This window comes from Nothobranchius furzeri, chromosome 10 (genome assembly GCF_043380555.1).
Source record: "Nothobranchius furzeri strain GRZ-AD chromosome 10, NfurGRZ-RIMD1, whole genome shotgun sequence".
Lineage (NCBI taxonomy): Eukaryota > Metazoa > Chordata > Actinopteri > Cyprinodontiformes > Nothobranchiidae > Nothobranchius > Nothobranchius furzeri.
In genome coordinates this window covers 47,479,516-47,495,596 of record NC_091750.1, presented here as the reverse complement: position 1 = coordinate 47,495,596, position 16,081 = coordinate 47,479,516, and the positions used below count along the sequence as shown (strand labels likewise).

General features: G+C 42.5%; 1 protein-coding gene across 1 annotated transcript; it reads right to left on the bottom strand.

The window, feature by feature from the left end:
* Nucleotides 1-2,234: 2,234 nt before the first annotated feature.
* adamts15a (ADAM metallopeptidase with thrombospondin type 1 motif, 15a) lies at nucleotides 2,235-14,549 on the bottom strand. Its single transcript, XM_015960895.3, has 8 exons — nucleotides 13,401-14,549; nucleotides 8,335-8,467; nucleotides 8,092-8,259; nucleotides 5,803-6,086; nucleotides 5,545-5,722; nucleotides 5,288-5,460; nucleotides 3,364-3,539; nucleotides 2,235-3,206 (listed from the first exon to the last, which is right to left on the bottom strand). Exons 1-8 carry the CDS (start codon nucleotides 14,328-14,330, stop codon nucleotides 2,414-2,416), a joined length of 2,835 nt encoding a protein of 944 aa, XP_015816381.3. The 5' UTR covers nucleotides 14,331-14,549; the 3' UTR covers nucleotides 2,235-2,413.
* Nucleotides 14,550-16,081: the final 1,532 nt, after the last annotated feature.

Sequence of the window (16,081 nt, the reverse complement as noted above, 5' to 3'; positions counted from 1 at the left end):
CATTGTTTTCTTTTGCTGTACAAATTGCAAAATCTGATTTAAAAAAATAAAACTTATACTATTTGAACTAATGACTGATCCATCTGGGCTGAACTGTTTAATGTGGCCTCTCAGAAACAAGCAGATAATGGATACCAGCATTACATCAAGACTGTGGAAAGAACAGCTCAGTTTGAGACAGCAGGAATAAAGATATTCTGGAATGGCATGTTTCCTCTGGGCTCTAGTGATTCACTGATAATAAATTATCTGTAGTAACTGTTCCAGAAAGGCTCGACGTAAGAGGCTTCAGAACTGGCTGAAGAATACAAAGCGTGAAGATGAACGATTAAGACCAAGGTGGTGGCTGCAGTGAAGTTTTCATCACATGTTGATGCAAGATTTTAAAAGTAAACACAGCGTGCATGATAGGGGGTGATGTTAATCATGTTTTAAAAATCTGCAGAACAACCTTGATGAGAGCTGATTGAACCTTTTCATTAAGTTACTTCACTCATATTTCTTTTACATTTGCAGTGGTCTCTAGTAGGAATGAAAGCTACTAGATAATTAAGCTCCGGTGCACTTGTTTCAGGAACTAGAAGTGAGCTGAACACCACAGGATTTAGAGTTTTATTTCCTGATATTTAAACATCTCGCTTCTGATTGGATAACAGCAAAGCATCTTTACCACTGTTTGCTCTGAAACGTTGATGTTTTATTTCCACAAATAACTCAAACCTTGGGAAGTTCTGCTGTGTGGTGCAGTTGCTAATGCTAACGGTTAGCTTCTACTAGCGGAGACTATCTCTGCTGTTTCCTGGATGCTAAACCAACAGCCTTCCCCATCGTGAGTCAAGATGGGTGAGTGAATGTTAGTGTGACGCAGATCTGTCAGGCTTTTCTAGTCCTGGAATTTCACTGTCTTTTTTCTATCAGACGTTAATGCAGCAGATAGGTGTAGGAGACTATTTTCATGTTCCGCCTGCACGAAACACTCAGAGTGAATGATTACAGTCATAAATAATCATTAAAAATGGTTAGCATGTTAAAATTTCACCTGACTAAATGAATCTTTTTGTTTCCCAGCACAAGCACCGTGCATAATTCAAAAGCAGAATTTAAAAACAAGTTGATCTGAATTATTGCTCAAACATTTGGTCCATCAGATAAAGGACACCAATCATTTCTTTTTATACACCAAGTGATGTTTTTTTTTAAACGATCACAAAAACACTGATTGATGTCCTAAAGTTATAGTTTAAAGATCAATGCTGGACCAAACCCACAGTGACAGTGGACCTGGTCCTAATGAACGCAAACGTCATGTTTCGATTCAAACCCAAAATCGGGCTCACAGACTCAGATGAAGTATTCAAACATAATTAATAACTGCTCTGCTTTTATTTCTGTCATGGCTGCTGGAGGAAAATCATGTTTAACGTGGTCGCCATTGTCAAAAGGCATCAAAAATGGTATTTTTCATCTTGACTTACTGATGGTAACTGATCGCTTTTGCATATAGACATTTGTTGCTGCAGAGCATCTGCAGAAATGTTAGAGTTTGCTCACATTTCTTTTATGAATTAACAAAAATATTCAGGGACGCTCCTACAATGGTGCCAGTTGTCAGTCTGAGAGAACGGTAGCTGCTACAAAAACTATTGTAGTAACATTTTGTCAGCTGATCTATTCTGACAATGATCCTGGGGCATGGACAGTGAACTTATTACAACATCATATAGTTTCCAGAACGAAGTAGATTAGCTGTTTATAAATGCATCCTTCAGTTTAAGACTCTCGAGAATTCCTGTTTTTCTTGTTTTCATGTTGATTTGTTTTGTTTCTTACATTTATTTGATTTCATTAGTCTGATTTCCATGTAAGAAACTTTACTTATTGTTGTTTATGCTTGTTTTTATTCTAACGTCAAGCTCTTTCTGCTCTTTCGAAACATGATGCTGAAATAAATTCTGACATTCAAGGTGCATTATGTAGAAATGAAGTAAAAATGACATCCTGTGGTAGAATGTGGTTACTGCAACTACTTTAAACAGCTCTGGAGCTTTGTGCCGGCGCTGCAGTATTAGCTCACAGGAGACACGGCACCCCCCACACTCACTGATGGTAAACAGTAGTTACGTCCCTCCTTCCTTTGTTTTGAAAGGAGAAAAACTGAAAATGCCCACAGCCAGCTGGATATGAAATATGTCTCAGTGTAACCTTCCTTCCGCAATGACTGAAACATTAAACTCTTTGGGATTTTCTCACTGCACAATTCTCACTTTATTCTTACATACTGCACCTTTAAGATTTCAAGCAATGTCCATCATTGTCCTTAAACAGTCCAGCGGCGATGGCGTAGAACAATATTTATGAAAAAGGAGGGTTCGGTTGTGTCCTTTGAAAACATAAAGTTTACAGTTTCAGGTCGTTAACAAGGCCTTACATTACAGAAGTCCAGCTCCTGTGGTTTACGAAGTCCACTGCAGAGATCCCGTGTGAGAAGATCCCCCATCTGGTTTTTGCAGTGCAGAGGTCGTCTCTTGAAGCCCTTCCCACAGGTTCTGGAACAAGGCGTCCACTGCCCAATATGCCACTCAGGACAAGTGTCCTCACAAACTCTAATGACCGAGGGTCTTTGTGAAGAATCACAGTCCAGCCCCGGCTTCCCATCTGGTCTTAGACACTCCACCATCCTTCTCTGGAAACCACGCCCGCAAGACACTGAGCACTTTTCCCAAGGTGTGGAGATCCATTTCCCAGGAGCCAAATCCTCCTTGTTGTAGGAGCTCTTCAAGGTGTCTCCTCCTTTTTCAGTGCCGCCCTCTTTTACCAGAACACTGTTCTGGGAAGATGCACGTTCCTCTTTCTTCAGAGTTTTGTCTTCCTTGGTTTGACGGTGCAGGTAGAAGGAGTAACGGATTCGAGGAGGGGTCAGTTTGCCTGCACAGAGCACCTCAACGGTCAGGACTTCTCCCAGGGGCTTTGCAGCCTGAAGTGTCTCTGAGAGGCCGGTTGTCCCGCTGTAGCGCAGCAAGCTGTTCTTTACGTGGATGTCCCTCTCTCCAGCTGAAACAATGTAATTCCCGTTGAGCAGGTAATGGCCATTGCTGTTCTTCACTGCCAAGTAGTTGTCATCACTCAGCATTCCCTTGTAGCCTCGCTGGCGAATGTCTATGTTGGCTGCACCAGCTGGCAACATGACAACAAAGTTGTAGCCATGCCTGCAGGCCAAAACATTTTAGTTGAAACAAAGCTGATGAAGCCAGAGAGAGAGGGTCAAAAAAACACTATGATGAATGTAAGTCGCTTTGGACAAAAGCGTCTGCTAAATACATAAACATAAATACAAACATGATGATGATAATGGGGTTTACTTACATAGGCTTAGTGAAGAGGCCCGACACCTTCTTGCATCCCTTGTTGTCACCTCCACAGATTCCACATTTATCAAACTTTTTGGTGGAGCCGATTTTGCCATCACATCCAGCCTTGATGCACTTTCCTTGGACACAAACTCCAGTGGAATCTGGTGAGCATGGAGTCCCATCCACGACCTGGGATTCACAAACACGTCAGGCAAATACATTTTCCCAAAAATTCAATTTTTTCAATTCAATTCAAGTTTATTTATATAGCGCCAAATCACGACAAGAGTCGTCTCAAGGCACTTCACATAATAAACATTCCAATTCACAGTTCATTAAGCCAATCAGAAATAATGTTTCCTATATAAGGAACCCAGCAAATTGCATCAAGTCACTGACTAGTGTCAGTGACTATACAGCAATCCTCATACTAAGCAAGCATGCAGCGACAGTGGAGAGGAAAACTCCCTTTTAACAGGAAGAAACCTCCAGAGAATCCTGGCTCAGTATAAGCAGCCATCCTCCACGGCTCACTGGGGATTTTAAAAGACGTTTAAAATCACATTAGGTCTGTTCCCACTGTCGGAACTCCAGGGCACATTTACAGGAACTTCCCGACATGTGAGTGTCTCCACTTGACTGGGCCAGGCGAACAGCCATCTTTCTGAGTACCGGATCAGGGGTAGGAGCTCCCGGTGGAGGAGCTGAGCAGAACTTTTGGTTACTCGCACTGATTGTAACTCAGCCGACATTGTCCAAAACAACCAGCAGTAGTAAAATTAGAAGAGTTGCTTGTGAAGAACGGAAGCAAAAGAAAAAAAAGCACTGCTTTAAAATTTCCATAACTAAAATCCCGACACCGGAAAACACAGCGGAATCCCCCCACGACGACTTATTTCACGGGGCTCTGACGTGCCACAGAGAGCTGTAAAAAACTGAGCTTCTTCTGGTCATTGAACGCCACATTTTACATCACACAGCTGCTCTCGTCCTCCGAATGGATGAAATCATGATATACTTCAACAGAATAAAACTTTTAATGCTATCGGTATAACTGTGGATGCTTTTTGACGCTGATCAGTGACACCCCTCCCTGCAGAAGCAGTTGCAATATGCAGATGTCTGTGCAAAGTTCTGAAAAGGCTGAGTTTGAGAGGCTGTAAGGACCGGGACATCGTGTCTCCCGCTCAGTATCCCCCTCCCAGAATTTACTGTGAAGTTCTGACAGTGGAAACACGCCTATAACGCAGAAATAAACAACAAACACGCATTCCTGCATCATCAAACTATACAAAATCACAGTTTTGAGACATGCTTGAGTGCAAAAGATGTACTTTACATGTTTTGTAAATTTGTTGTAAAGTTTCTGTTTTTCTTCAGTGTTTTATATTTGTGGTTAAAGTAATCAACAGCCTGAAGTGATGTGTGAACTCTGTCCCACTGCTGCTCAGGCTCACCCCACACTCTGCTATCTGACGGAGATAAACTGTCCTCCAACTTCATTCCTTCCATTAGGCTAAGACTCCAGGCAGCTGGCTGACATAAAGTCATTTTATCCTACAGTAAATTTTACTATGTTCCCAGTTCATAAAATGAGCTATTTCTGTCTGCTTGGGGTGTTTAGACCGCACACGCGTGTCCCTGCTAAGTTACTCCCATGCTGGTTAACAGCCAAGCTAAGTAACAATAATTTACTCTGTAAAGGACCTCCTGTAAATAATCATGTAAAGAGAACTTTTAGACAGAGTAAAGGCTAGTAAAAAATGATTTTGTATGAACCAAGTGTGAAATCTTGCTGATTGGACTTGTTTTAATACAACAAAACAATCCCTTTGATCTAAGCTGTGACTAGCCATTAGCTCATCAACCCAGCCATTCAGTTTGCGTTAAGATTGTTCAGGTAATAAAATAAGTCAAATAAAATGAAGGTAGTTTACCTTGGGTGCCAGGACGTTGAAGTATCCGGTGCCGTTGGCCCTGCAGATGAGTTTGCACCTGTCGTTCGGGGAGACTCCAGAGTACTTTGGTACCCACACCACGGTGTGTGTGATGCGATTGCTGGTGAAGCTGTTACCAGAGGTCTGACACTGCTCCTCACGATAAGTCAAAGCTACACAGTGGAGGAAGGGCGCATCGAGTCAGATGTAGGACAGCTGTTGGTCTCGTGTCCAAACCTTCTCTGGGTGAGTCCTACCTGTCTCTGGGCAGTGATTCAAGTTGCAGGAACGATATTTGACCCGAACACCTTGGCAGTATTTACCCCCGTTTGATGGAACTGGGTTGTTACATTCTCTTTTAGATAGCTGTACACCTCCTCCACAGGAACGAGAACAGGAACCAAACAAACCCCACTTTCCCCATCGTCCATCTACCTGGAGAATCAATTAAGAAGTGCGTTCATTAGAGACGTCTTAACCTGGTCTAGCAGTTTGAGTCTTTATCTGATGTTTACCTTCAGACGTCGAACGTATTTGGAGGAGCAGATCCCGCGGTCACAGACCTGTCCATCACCACACTGCGTCCCGTCAGCCCAGGGGAAGTGCCGAGTCATACACACCAAGTGCCCACTGGACTGTCCCGTGCACCACAGCCGACTGCATGGTGGCTGCATAAAAGGACAAGGCTTGGAGCCTTCTCCGAAGGCCAGCTCACACTGACGGTTGAGACTGTAAGATGATCCAGGCAAAGTATCAGAAAGAGCTAAGGTTTTCTGGGGCTGGTCGAGCAAACAGTCCCCTGGAAGAGAGAAACAAATGAAATGACAGTTTTACTAAAGTGGTCTCTGGTGTGGCGCAGGAATGTGGTTATGACATAAATAATTTTACGCTTTTGTAAAACTTGTGAGTGGGATTGTGTTGGCTGCAGTTTAAGCAACTTTTTCCCTGCTTTTTGGTTTCTTTGAACAGAAAATAGTTTAAATGTGTGTAGTTTACACCAGAGATGTATACACTAACATGCACAAGCAACCCACACACAAATATACCCCAACCCATCCTCAAGTTGTCCCACTTAAACCCACAAGCCCACCCTTGTTCCTCCATCTGCAGCAAGGGTGGGCTTGTTAGACAACGTTAGATCCTAAAATTACAGGCAAGGCGTGACAAGGTCAGAGCTTGGTTCTTAAAAGTTGCACACTATTCTTTTGGGAAGTGCAAGAAAAGGGTTTCCAGAAGAATGTTTTATGGCCACTTGTCTTTCTGGAGAACCATCACATTCAAAAGAAGGATTGCGGTGCCTGAAAGGCGTTTGTGATGTCATTTGTCATCTGATGAATTCTCAACAGATAATAAGGCTGCGAATAAATGAGCAGCAGCTGGCGGCTAACTGGTCTCCTTCCATTTAGACTTGGCAGAAGAAACGTCTTGATTAGCCGATAGAATACAAGTCCCCCTGCACCTCTTGCTTCCTGTTCTCACTCAGAAGATCAGTGATGAAAAACAACAGCTTGGCAGTGTGAGTTGTTATGATGAGTAGCGGACTAATGATTGTGGAAGCAAACATCACTCTGTGGAAATTGTCTCAAACACAGAAACATGTTTTTTTTTCTTGACATTTGAATTTATGATAACTGGCAGGAGAAATCTGGTTCAGTAACAGAAGAAATCGTTTTGGGTTGGAGCTAAAGATGTCCTTCACGTGTCTCTGTCTGCTTGTTTCTTCACTTCCAAAACGGACGTGCAGAAAAGCAGGAAATCGTTTGTCTATTTGGAGTAAACCTGGATAGATGCACCTCATGTCCAAACCACTGGGGTGACTCTCCCAGGACCGAACCCTGTAATCTGGACAGATGTGGGCGACGTTTTAAAATAAAAGTTTAGGATTGCTCCCAGGCTGAGAGGCCTGTGGTCTGGTCTGGTTGGCAAACAACCTGCATCCTAAATGCATGAATCTCTTTTTAAGATTTTTTTTCTCTGAGCATTAGAATATAAGCATGGATTAATTTTCATTCATCCTGTCGCTTATTTCCTCATGTTTGCAGCTATCTTTGGACTCCGAAACTAGAAAAATGTTGATTCTGATTTACCATACCAACTTTATTTTTATAGCACAGTTTAAGACACAGCGTGAGAGCTGACCAAAGTGCTGACCAGGCAGGATCAATTCAAACAAAAGTTAAAACAATAAGAAGATAAAACACAACAATAGAAACTATAAAATCATAATACAATAACATTGAATCACTGCCTAAAAGCCAAGTCATAAAAGTAGGTTTTTAAACGAGATTTTAAAACAGGCAGAGAGGATGCCAGCCTAACTGTAATGGGCAATGAGTTCCAGAGCATGGGGGCAGCATGGACAAACGCACGTTCACCTCGTGATTTGTAGGCCACCCGGGGAGTGCAAAGCAGTAGACGGTCAGCTGACCTCAACATACAAGTAGGTACATCGGGAGTCAGCAGGTCGGACAGATAAGGAGGAGCTAGGTCGTGTAGGGCTTTAAAAACAAGCATCAATATCTTAAAACACACACGAAATGTGATGGGGAGCCAGTAAAGACGTTTCAGGACTGGTGTAATATGGCTATGTCGTCTTGTGTTTGTTAAAACCTAGCAGCAGCATTTTGGACAACCTGCAACTGGTTCAGAGCAGAGACAGGAGTTCCAACTAACAATGCATTAGTGTAGTCCAAGCGAGAGGTGACGAAAGCATGGATGACTGATTCCAAGTGCTTCCTCTTTAAGATCGGTCTTAAATGAGACAAATTTTTCCTCTGCCTTCAGATTGTTTGAACTCGGCTCACCGTGTCCTCCATCCAGGAACTCAGTGATGATGGCGGCGCTGCAGGGCGACCAGGGGCTGGTGCGATTGATCTGAATGAGTGTGGGAGACATCATGTGGTTTTCCTGCAGTTTCCCAAACACATCCTCACAAGCTTTCACGTTGTCGTGTGGCATGTTGAACACGTGTCCTGTTGAGGTGCAACACATGAAGAATGTAATAAAAACTAATATGTCTTAGATTTTTTTTTAAAAAGGTCACAAACCAAGCTCATGAGCAGTGGTGAAGGCGGACGGCAGACCATCATCTTCAATCACAGAGCAGCTTCTCTTCGGGTCACACATGGTGCCAACGTCTGCCATCCCAAGGGTGTCACAGGTCGACGCTCCACAAAGATCCTTCATTAAAACAACAGGAAGTACAACCACTTAGCAGAAATAAAAGCTGAAAACTAAAGATTTTCTACTTGTTCTTGAAGGTAAAACTCAACGACTTATTACTTCAATTCTAATTCTGCCCTTTAAACAATAATAAATAATAGAAAGTTGGAATTGGAAGGAAGCACCATCCCTGGCTCAATGAGTAAAATAAAAGTATTTTACTTTCAAAAGAGCATCAGCACTATTTGACAGATGGCTGTGCTATAATTTGAGTTTAACGTCTGGATTTATGGAAAAGGACACACCTAGAGACTCGCTGTCCTTGGATTAGCAAAGCCCAATAAAATATTGGCAAATAGATTTTTGGTAAATTTGTCAATTTAATTTGAGGCATTTTAGGGCCTCGGTTACTCAAAAGATGTTCCAAGGATCCGCTGAAAATGCCATGTGTTTTTTTAGCTTGTTCTTAATTTATTTGGCTTTGTTTTCAGTTTCAGCTTATTCTAGTGTTGATTGTTTCCCAAAGACGGAGGCTGAGTAGCCTCTTACACCTTTAGGCACTCAGTAATCTCCTTCCTGTGTGTGTACTCCCTGCTTTCTCCACCTGCCACATGGACTGTCTCTCATTTCCTGTCGCGTGTTGCTTCTTTTATTACCAACACATCTTTTCCTCTTTGTTTTTTCATCCTAAGTGTGCATGGTTGGGTCCAACCCCTCTATTGCGTGACACATCAGCAACCAACTGATGAATCCTGTTGACGTGGTCCGGGGTCAAGCCTTAACCAGTAGGTTTGGTGCAGCTTGATTTCTGTCTTTGAAACATTTGTAATGTTTAGCAGCCTGCACAAAACCCCCAATCCGTGTGAAAAGGTCAGAAATAACAGAAATGTGACTCATTTGGCTCAGTTATCTCTTTGTGAAACAGGCTGTAGTGAAGTTACTTTGATGACAGATCTTTGGAATAACTTTGGTCGTTAGACCACTAAAAAGATTATTAAACCATCCCGAGCTGCAGAGCTGTCTGACTCCGCCCAGTCTTTAAGTCGACGGTGTTTGGAGCACACCTTCGTCTATGAGGTAATGTAAGTGTCCCCAGCCGTAACATTTCCATGGCAGAGCAGTTTCCAGACGACCTATTTCTCTACCACAAAAACCCAGCCTTAGCCAGTGTCCACTTGGACCTGAACCCCATAATCACAGGACAAACCCAGCTCTAAATGCCACAGAGAACCACACGTGGCCCAAAAACAACCCTCCAGCACTCCACGGCTCCAAAAGCACGGAAACGGGCAACGAGCAGCCAATTTAATCTCAAACATCCCCCATGATCCTTTGCTGTACTGCATGCAACAATGAAACGTGGTGCCAAGTGAAGACCTTGACTGCTTTTGTCAAATCATTCCAAGAATAAACTGCGAAAACCACATTTGTTGACCGGTGCAAATGGAGTCCAGATGTGCTCATGTGCAGAGACGACATGCGAAAGCTTGGGCCAGTCGAGTAAAAAAATAAATAAAAGCAGCGAGATGAGCAGGAGGGAAGAAAAGGCCATGTCAGGGAGTTTGTTCTCCTGACCTACTTCTCATATCTGTCAAGATGCCTTTAACTCCTCTCTACTTTAACACCTATAAGGCTTTTATGACATTGTTTTTATTATCAGACGAGGTTTAAAGCATCCAAACACGGACCTTTTCTTTGTTTCTCAGCCCACTGTCACGATGCAGAGTGCAAGCACAGCCTCGTTCCCTAGGGAAACTTGCAGATTTATAGTTAGATCTAATCTTTTGGCCGCTCTGTGTAGCATAATGAACTGACTAATCTTGCAACATTCTTTCACAGCAATCAGGCTGTTTGTTGAATTTAAACACAACCACAGTTGCCTCTGGACATCGTCAAGTTGGTCTTCATAAAAGCTGCAAAATTACACTGTAGGCTGGTTAACGGCACACAATGAATCCCAGTTTAAAGACGCTGTAAACAGCAAAATAACACATGGACTTAGTGGACTCATTTATAGTCATCATGACACAAATTCACTAGAGATGAACTGTGGTCTGATGGCTGGGCGTTGCATGAAAGACACTGTTTGATGTCTAAAAGCAAAAATCTGGGATGGAAGAATTTTCAGTCCTGAGCGATGAAGGATGTAGTCGAATACATCCGACAGCTGTGCGTGCACTTCTGTCTGATGAAAACTGATATTTGATGTTCTCTTTCTGCACTGCTCAAAACAGACCTGTACACGCTGGCTCCTGAAGGTGATCATTGAGGAGATAATGCGTTGTTTTTACTGTTAATTTCTGGAAACATCCATCAAAAAGTTGATGAAAATGAATTAAGTGATGCCCAGTTGTTTGAAAAGAAAAGAAAAAAATATATATTGGCAGCTTTGTAACATATAACCATAAAAATCAGGTCTAAAATTCATTGGAGCTAGTCTACGGCCCGATCCCAATAATCGCCTTTCCACACTTGCACCCTTTAATCCCCACCCGGGGAGCGAGTGTGTAGGGTGTCCTGATTCTCAAGTGCAGAAATTGATCACACCCCTTTTGCACCCTTGATCTGCCCTCAACCCAAGTCTGCATCAATGTGGACTTGGGTGAAGTGTATTACCCACAATCCATTGCTGTGGGAGAAAAGGCTCAAGCGCCTTTTCTGAAAATACATATTTTCAAATGAAAGTAGGTCATTTCAAGACGATTCATTGATGCTGACAAAGCAGCAATGAATGTAAATATATTTTAAATAACTGTTTGGTTGTTTGTTTGAAAGTTGTTAATAAAGTTTTTTTTAACTTTATTAAAAATGCTCAGCAATTGAGCGTCTTCAGGGAGTACAGAATGCAGCGGCTATAGATTCCTGACAAACACCTCGAGACGCTGTCACATTTCACCTGTCCTTGCACGCTTGCACTGGCTGCCTGTTAAATACCGCATCCAGATTAAGGTTTTGACCTTTGTTTACAATACCCTGAATGGTCAAGCCCCTGCTTATCTGTCAGAACTGCTCATGCCTTATGCTCCAACCAGAAACCTGAGATCGGCAGATCATTTGCTTTTGTGCATCCCAAAAATGAAGTATAAATCTCGTGAGGAGCGGGCCTTTGCATTCGCTGCTCCTAAACTCTGGAATGCTCTCCTCCTTAGTGTCCGACAAGCCCCAGAACTGGGTCGATTCAAGTCTGTACTGAAGGCCTACTTCTATCATTTAGCTCTTGATCAATGTTGTTGTTTTTATGTTTTTATTGTGACTGTTGTTTACTCTAGTAAGTTTCTTTAAAATTTTAGGTTATTCCTTTAATCTCATATATGATTTTTATCTTGTTTTTATCTTGGGGTTTTTCCTTTTTATTACTACTGTACAGCACTTTGGTCAGCTGTCATGCTGTTTTAAATGTGCTTTAAAAATAAACCTGCTATGGTATGTAATAGGGCGCAGTGCAAGTTTTGGGATTGGGCCTAAGTCTCTGGGCTTCTACGGGAGCCCATGAGGACAAAATGCATTTACTGTTTTGTAACAGACGATTACAAAACTTTTTCCATTCATGAACATAGTTTTACACATTTACCTCTTCACTCGTTGCGAGTGATGAAAGGGAGTCTGATGCTCTTGTCATTTAGCTAGGGGCTGCACTTTAACAGTGACTTTACATATCTTTAAATGACACCAAAATGTACTCAAACAAAGGCGTTTGCTGTAAAAACTGCTCTGTAACAGCTTTAAATAACCTTGGTTTCTATGAGCTTCATTTAAATTCCATCATTGCTTTTTTCAGACATAACAGTCTGGCCCACAGAAGAGAAGTTTTCTTGCTTTTTTTCTCTAATGAAACCTCTGATTAATGCAGATGAGGTCAATATGAACTGAAACAGCGATGGAATTCCCATGGTGCCTGTCTTTCTGCTTTACAGCAAATTATATCCACATGACTCACTGAAGACAGGCCTGGTTCAGTTTACTGGGGTCATCTGAACTGGCTGTAGAGTTTATAACATCAGCTCTATACATGTGGAGTCAAAAACCCTGTGACCCAGTGTGTGGATTTTCAGTTTGGTTCACTTTCAGCGGAAAACAAGGTCACGGTCAACGTTCCTAGGCTAGACGCACATCCAGTGTTTACTCTCCAGGAACATTTTTGTGTCTAAAGATGCAGCTGCAGCTGGTAATGAATATATCCTCTTGAGCAGGAGGGATGTGGCCATGATGTAAGGCACCACCTCTAACCCCACCCAGTCCTCCTTTAAGAAGCTAGTTTAATAAGATGTGGGGTGGTGGGAAGGGCTGGAAACCCCCAACCAGAGGATCAGGGCAAACAAGACACATCCAACAAGCGCATCCCCAGGGCACTGATGCTCATTAGAGCTCAAACACGCTGTCACCAGCATGACGTGGTGACAGCAGCATAAATAAGTCAGAGTGGATTCTGACTTTATAAAACCCACAAAGATCATTTAAGTTTGTTAGTTTTTTCTTTTATGTATTTGTTTATTTTGTGTGTGTGTGTGTGGGGGGGGGGGGGGGGGGTAGAATAGAGTCAAATCTGTGATGTCATTGGGTAAGTGTGTTTTAGTGCAATAGAAATAAAGTAATAACATAATGGATTAGAAGGAACAGCTCCCAAACCTTCCTGACCCATAGAAAAACACCAACATCATCAGCTATTACCAAACACACTGGTGAAGATGAAATACACCAGGATACGGTCACAACACAGCTTCAGCTTTCATTACTTACAGACAAACGTAAACTCTGTATTATGAATGAATACGTTAGAGATTAGTTTCACTAGAAATCTTCACAAGAAACAGAAGTATAGTGTTGGACGACCCAAAGTAGGGCTTGGAGCCAAACATTGGCAACCATCACTAACGCACCGGCCCACGTCCGCGCGCCTGTGCCAAATCAGAACAGAGCTGCTGTTACAGAAGGTGAACTGGTTCCTGTTTACCTGTCTAGTGAAAAGAATGGCTGTGTCCCAGTAGTCAGGGTGCTTGTCGTTGTTTTTGTTCATCTTTTTCTGCCAGGTGCAGAAGTTCCGAAGCGTCATGGCCGCGTTCCCAGACACCTTCGGTCCTTTGTCTTCTTCGGATATGATCATGATCTTCACGACTGTGATGCTGATGGAGTTCAGAATGGTCGGGTGCCTGTAGAGCCTCGCTGCCACCGACATCAGGGTCAGGAGGTAGTGCTTCAGGTCATCTCCGTGGAACTGCGCCATGGACTCGTCCGCCACCACGAGCGTCTCCACGTATCTGGGCACCGAGGCGAACCTTTTGGCTCTCCCCATCTTCATCTTCTGCAGCATTGTTTCTGTTACATTGTTGTAGTCCTTCAGCTGCTTGTATTTCTCCAGCGATTGCGCAACTGAGAGACTCAAATCGGTGTCCACCGCGCACCTAGATGTCGCGCTACGCTTGAGATTGTGGCTGGTTCTGCGCCGGATGGTGTGCGCAGCCTGCGCGCCCCGGGTGTCATTTCGCACGGGGCTGATGAAATATTCCCAGCCTTGAAAGCCAAACGCACCGTTTAATCCTTTGCAGAGACTCAAAGCCGCATAAGAGTTTGGGTCACCGTTTACGTATCCTGCGTAAAAACACCGGCTCAGGTCGCCGCTGGCGCCAGGAAGCCAAAACGCGTCTTCGCTAGAGAAGGAAGGCGCAATAAAATTGGAATCTTGCTGCAAATCAATGACTAATTCCTGCTGAAAAGCTTTTAACTTTATGGCTAATTTTCTATCACTGGTGTCTACGTCGTTGTCAGAATCCCTCCTGCCGCTGTGATCCAGTCTTATCGGAAAGCAAATCTCACTTTCCATGCTACAAGTCAACGTCAAGAGTGACAGCACAAAGTAGAGGAGGAAGGTTGTTCTGACAAACATGACGATGTTTGCATTCAGCAAAGAGCGGCGTCCAAATGAATCTAATCTAAAATCGGCGGTAAAACCCACAGATCAGGATGGAGAGCATAATCCAAAGAGCAGAGTCCTAAAACAGCGCCGGTTGTTCGAGTCCACTTAGAGAAAACTCCTCCCGGTCATGACCCGTTTCCATCTTCCACCTGTGAGGACTGAGCCGACTGATGCCTTCTCCGGACTTTATGTATTTCCGTCATGTGTGAAAATATGGAAACACAACCTCTGCTGTTGTGTGTGTGTGTGTGTGTGTGGGGGGGGGGGGGGGGGTGTCTCTGAAGGCGCGCAGTGGATGCGCAAAGCAGCTGCGGACTCTCTGCTCACAGCAGTCTCATTTTCCCCATCGGAAGTGACACAATAAAGCTAAAATATCAGATTATTTTATAACACCAGTAACATCAGCGCCAAGTGTCCCTGTTATTTCCAGGGTGGGATTTAAAGTTATGGCACAATTTGACCGCAATTGTATCTGAAGTGTGTGTGTGTGTGTGTGTGTGTGTGTGTGTGTGTGTGTGTGTGTGTGTGTGTGTGTGTGTGTGTGTGTGTGTGTGTGTGTGTGTGTGTGTGTGTGTGTGTGTGTGAATTTCCACTGTATAATCGATTCTATTCTATTCTATTCTATTCTATTCTATGTCTAGGAGTTTATGGAACACAGTTTATTCGTGTGTGAACCACTCACGACATCTGGTGGACAACAAAAAAATTGAAAGGTTTAGCCCCAGTGCCACATTCGCAATGGGACGCAAATACAGATAGAAACTCAAGCAGAGCCTGGCAAGCCATCCTGTTTGGGAGACATGCAGAGGAAAATCATTTTTGCTGCTTCTGTCAGTCCAGATTTCTAGGCTATAAAGAGGTGCTGGAACTTAAAGAGCAAGTCACCCCCTACAGAGTCTTACTCCACTCCCACTTCATGTTTGAAAAATGCAACAAATGTTTTTGCCTGGCAGACCGAGAGGGCGGAGCCACTAACAAATACACACACACACAGGCTCACAACGGTATTGTGATGAATGGATGAATAGTGGTTTTTATTACAATAATATCAGCATTATAAAGGAGAAATTAATATTTGATAAACGGTTCACTTGTTTATCTCCACCCTAAAGTATAAGGTAGCTACTTATAGGGTAAAACATATTGTTTAAAATAATTCCACTTATTCATTTAAAAATAGCATTAATTTTATTACAATTGTATTACTTTTTATTCTTGATCATGCTTTTGATTTAGGGTTTGTAAGACAGGTCAGAAACCATTTAATAGTAAGTAAGTAAGTAAGTAAAGTTTATTTCTAAAACACTTATCACAAAACGAAAAATAACAAAGTGCTTTACAAAAAATAAATAAACAAGTCATAAAGTCATAAATTGTAATGAAACAGAACAACTAATTATCACAAAATAAAGATAAATGATAATTGGAATTAGAAAACACCAAACATTTAGATAATAGTAAAAACTATTTCTTCTGTTCATTGATTTGATCACTTATTAAGCTTGTAAATCTTATTTTTTCAATAATTATATAGAAACTGTTTTTTGTTTTGATCAAAAGATGCCACAACGAGATATCGAACATTTTTATTTGATAATTGGTTTAAGAAAATTGCTAAAAGAAAACTCTTAATTTCAGCACGGAAAACATCATGATGTCATCATTAGCCTAAATAACCTCGTTTTTTGTTGTTTTGTGGGACAATAACGTCACACATTTGT

Coding starts and splice junctions, on each gene's coding strand:
- adamts15a (XM_015960895.3), bottom strand. CDS start 14,330: ATGTTTGTCAGAACAACCTTCCTCCTCTACTTTGTGCTGTCACTCTTG. Junction 8,468..13,400: donor CCATTCTTTTCACTAGACAG/GTAAACAGGAAC, acceptor GTTTTAATGAAG/GATCTTTGTGGAGCGTCGAC. Junction 6,087..8,091: donor GTTCCTGGATGGAGGACACG/GTGAGCCGAGTT, acceptor TCTCTCTTCCAG/GGGACTGTTTGCTCGACCAG.